The 4,582-nt window shown below is 50.9% G+C and overlaps 1 protein-coding gene across 1 annotated transcript; it reads left to right on the top strand.

The window, feature by feature from the left end:
* Positions 282-1,718, top strand: LOC8071232. The gene has a single exon (XM_002440446.2). It carries the CDS (start codon positions 495-497, stop codon positions 1,236-1,238), a length of 744 nt encoding a protein of 247 aa, XP_002440491.1. The 5' UTR covers positions 282-494; the 3' UTR covers positions 1,239-1,718.

Below are 4,582 nucleotides of genomic sequence, written 5' to 3'. Positions count from 1 at the left end.
TTACTTCATGTCAGGTTTTTGACATTATTTCACCTTTGCACTGGATTAATTATTCAGACTTTCAGAACTGAATGAAGGCCTCACATTTTGACTGCCCCAGGCTACTCATTGCACAGCACGAGAGTGACCACCATGCATGCATGATGATGATGCCGTATGATCATTCGCGCGGCAAAAATCGCGACACCTTTCCTTGCAACCAAAGCCAAGAGAGCTCTCCTTCGTCTTCCACCTTTTACCCTGTCCCTAGCTCCTCACATGGCGCCCATGTCGTCAAGTCCCTGTCGCCCTGTCTCCCTTATATTACCCCACACACCCACACCCCCATCACCGCCTCCTCGATCTCTACTACAGCTGACAGCGAGCTCCGGCCGGCACGCGCGGCGTTTCAAATGCAACCAGATCAGCTAGCTAGCTAGCTATAGTAATTATAAGTAGGCGAGCAGTAGTAGTAGCTAGCTGGCCGACTGGGACGACGACGGAGGACGCCATTAATGGCGGCCGGGTGCAACTGCAAGGCGGCCATCGGGTGCGTGGACGCGCGCGCGCCGGTGCGGGCAAGCTACGTGAGCCTGTACAAGTGGCCCGAGTCCGACGCCGAGTTCGTCAAGTCGGTGGCCATGGCGCGGCGCCACGGAGGAGGAGGAGGAGGGCAGGAGAGCCCCGCCGCCAGCGCGTCGTACCACTACTACTACAACGGCAGTGGCAGCATGCGGAACAGCGGCGAGCTTCTGACGCCGGCGGCGGGGTACTGCAGCCCCCGGGTGGTGGACAGCTACTCGTGCCGGCAGATGTACCTCCGCAGCTACACTTTCTCCAAGAAGAAGGAGACGGTGCCGGAGCGCACCATGGCGTGCCTCGGCCGCGTCAGGGAGCGCGGCGCCGCCGTGTTCCCGCTGTTCCTCCCGCAGCGGCAAGGCGGCGGCGGAGGGTCGTCGTCGTCCACGGCCGCCGCTGGCTCGGACGCCGGCTCCGTCGGCGGCAGCGCCAGCAACCGCATTATTCCTGCTGTTGCGCGCAGCGAGAGCCGCAGGGACGACGATGTGCTGGGGCTCCGTGGCGGCAGCAAGCAGCAGGCGAGGCGGCGGAGGCGGAGGAAGAAGAAGAAGGGGTGCGCCGTGGTCAGGAGGCTGCACGAGGCGTCTTGCGTCGCCGTGCGCGCCATCTTCCGCCGCCTCCTGGCTTGCACCACCAGCGTCGACGTCGCCGACGGCGCCAGTGCGCCTCCGCAGCCGTGAGCCGGCCGTGTATGCCCATGCATGCATGTTACGCGTGCTGTGTGCTGCTGCCATCGGAGGTGCTCTGCGTCGTGCATGCTGCTCGATCTATAGCTTTTGTTGATTTTCTTCGTGTGCATGCCTGCCTGGTTGCTACTAGCTAGTAGTAACAGTGATTAAATTAAATTACTGCATCCGTCTCCACTGCAGTAGAGAGTAGCAGGCAGTAAACACTAGTGAACATGCATGCATGTAGTAGTGTGGACGCAGGTTAAATCAGGGTGGAGACGATCGTACGTACTGTAGTAAGTTAATTAATATACTCAATCTGTGCTTGTGTTATTTATTTATTTGGTATAATATATGTATACACTTGTTGTGCATGGTTATTAGTTATTACATTAAGACCATACTTGCTACAGTTTTACTACTGGAACGAAACAATTTAGATGTGTCTATATATCCGTCGCTCGAGTGAGATGGATCGCTCGATTTTTTTTTTCTCCTACCAATGGATCATTGTTCATCTTCCTCCTCCTGACGTGCCGTCACAGTCCACCACCCCACCGCGACGTGGTAGAGTCTCATCGGAGCTTTGTGGCCATAGTTGTACAGCTCCAACGAGACCCTACCATGCTTGCAGGTGTTTCCTTCTTCCCCTTCCCCTCTCCCGCGCACCGGTATGGCCATGGATACCTCTGTCCCAATGCAACCTGGCCTGGCCACCTCAACAGCATCGCCGGAATCCTAACACCACTCTCTCAATGTCTGGCCAGCCTATCTCCCTCGAGCCCTTCTAAGACTATCTCCAACAATTGTTACCCAAAATACAATACCCATTTGTCCTTTGGGTAGCGCTACCGGTAAAAGGTTCCATACCTATTTTTAGTCTTCTCCAACAACAAGACCTAAAAGACAACACTCTCTGCAAATAGGTCTCAAGGAGAGAGGATACCCAAATTTGGGTTATGCCTCTCTTGATACCTAAAATGGATCTTCTGTATGGGTACTCTGTTGGAGGCTATAGGTATTGTGTTGGAGACCCATTTTGGGTTTGGGTTCCCAAATGGGTCTCAGCCTAAGGCCATCGGATTTAGAGAAAAAGAGGAGGAGATGTTGGATTTGGAGAAGAGAAAATTCAAGTGATAGATTGCTCGAAATCACCTGAATGAGCTAAGCTCTATCGAATAATTTTACTAGTTGGCACCTAGGTACCATGGATTATTGTGACATACACGCTGACTGCGGAGCGCCATTTACTCAGTACAGTGTAGCTTCATGAGAACGACAGGAAGCTGCTAACCGTCAGAGATTGTGACATCGACATGGATCCACGCATTAATTGCAATGCGCACATGTACGTATGTACTAGGCATATACTGACATATACAAGAGTCGCAGCTTCTAACCGTCAGAGATTGCCACTCTCTCATACATATGGAACGATAGATAAAGACAGGCCGGAACCGATGTACGTGTGTAGGCTTGTTGGCAACAGATCGATCTCATCTGCTGGCTTCTCCTCCAGCGAAGCATGCATTGGGGACGACGGACGGCGGCCCTGACGCATATGCAGGCACCAGGCAGTGTACATGTGCCTCGTCGTATTGCAAGGCAAGGAGAGCCACGCGCGCGGGACTATTTTTGAAATGGTTTAGATAGCCGCCTTGATTAATAAAATAAAAGAAAAATCTAGTGAGCCCATCGATAGGCCCGCCAAACCTATCCAAACGCCGTCACTCGTCGGATCCACTAGCATCGGTTGGATGCGGCATCCACGCGCGTGCCACCACCGAATCTGGTCACCGTCGTCATGGATCTGCGAGGGAGGGAGGAAAGATGATTCGAGAGAGGAGAGAGAGGATGAGAGGCATACCTCGCTGTGGCCATTGTTAGTGAAGCGAAGAGGTGCGTCGTTGTAGCGGTGAAGGGGAGAGTTGCGTCAGTGGCTCTCTGGATCCACCACCTCCTTACCGGATCAAGCTGTAGGGGCCTCGGTGGAGCCGCAGGGCGCGAGGCCGTGTCGCCCGCGTCCCACCAGTAGCTCGAAGGTTGGGAGGGGCTTGGGAGGGGCGCTGCCCGTGGCCTGCTAGGGTCGAGAAGGGGCACCACAGATGCCCTGGTTAGACTATTTCCAACAATCGTCACTCAAAATACAAAACCCATTTATCCTATAGGTAGCATTACAGGTAAAAGGTTCCATACGTATTTTTAGTCTTCTCCAACGACAAAATCTAAAAGACAATACTATCTGCAAATAAGTTTCGAAGAGAGAGGCTATAGGTATTGTGTTGGATTTGGATTCTCAAACGAGTCTTCTGTTGGTAAGAGGCATAGGGAAGGACCGATATAGCAGAGGCGCGCTTGGATGAGAGGGGGCGCGCTGTGCAGCGGCTGGTGTGAAGTGAGGAGAGAAGAGAGAGTGGAGTGGGCTAGTGTGGGTTAGCGGTTGCATTACAATAAAAACCACCTCGGTTAATAATTTACCGAAACGGTTGCATTAGAATGACAACCTTGGTTAATCTATATTAACCAAGACGACGGACATTTTAGGCTGTCTCGTCTCCATAAATCGATTAACCAGGGCAGTTTATTATAACTGCCTGTTAGTTAATGATTATTTCAGTTAATCCTATTCTGAACCGCCTCTGAGTCCCTTTGTAATAAAGGTCGCGGTTAAATTTTTTTTAGTAGTGTGCCATGGTGTCCTCCGAACCGCCTCTGAGTCCCTTTGTAAAAGGTCTCGGTTAAATTTTTTTAGTAGTGTGCCTGTAATACCCGATTTTAAGAACAAAACCAGATATGCACCATATGTGAGTCTTAGAAGCCAAATCTCACATATAGCTACAAATAAGGGGTAATATCAAAAGACAATGCATAAATATAACGTACTTAGTATAAAATGGATAACCTTTGGTAGCAAACAGCGGATAAATAACTCCAACTTCAGGTATTAACTCCACTCTACAGGATCCAACTGACTGGTTGATCACAAGCCTAACACTCTTCCTGAACATGGGGGGAAATAGCAAGAGTGAGTCCATGTCGAACTCCACAAGTATAGCAACTAGATTGTATAGCTCCCACAATCTCATGATCAATGTGACATAAATAATGTAAAGCATTAAACAATAAACAGTGAGCATATTTAACACACAAGATTCATCACCCTTAATGTAGATGTCCCCAAGGCCGCTCCAGACCGTGAGCTCGGCTAGTATACTAGTTTTAACACTCTGCAGAGGTTGTACATCTTTACCCATGAGTCATGATTTATCCTTTCGCCTGAGGTGATCAGCCTCTTAACCCACTTCCAAGGAAGGTCGGCAGGGATCACTATGAAGCCTTTCAAAAGTTCGTCTAAC

Source organism: Sorghum bicolor, chromosome 9 (genome assembly GCF_000003195.3).
Source record: "Sorghum bicolor cultivar BTx623 chromosome 9, Sorghum_bicolor_NCBIv3, whole genome shotgun sequence".
Taxonomy (NCBI): Eukaryota; Viridiplantae; Streptophyta; class Magnoliopsida; order Poales; family Poaceae; genus Sorghum; species Sorghum bicolor.
Note: the sequence above shows the minus strand (reverse complement) of the source record. Positions and strands in the feature narration are given on the sequence as shown.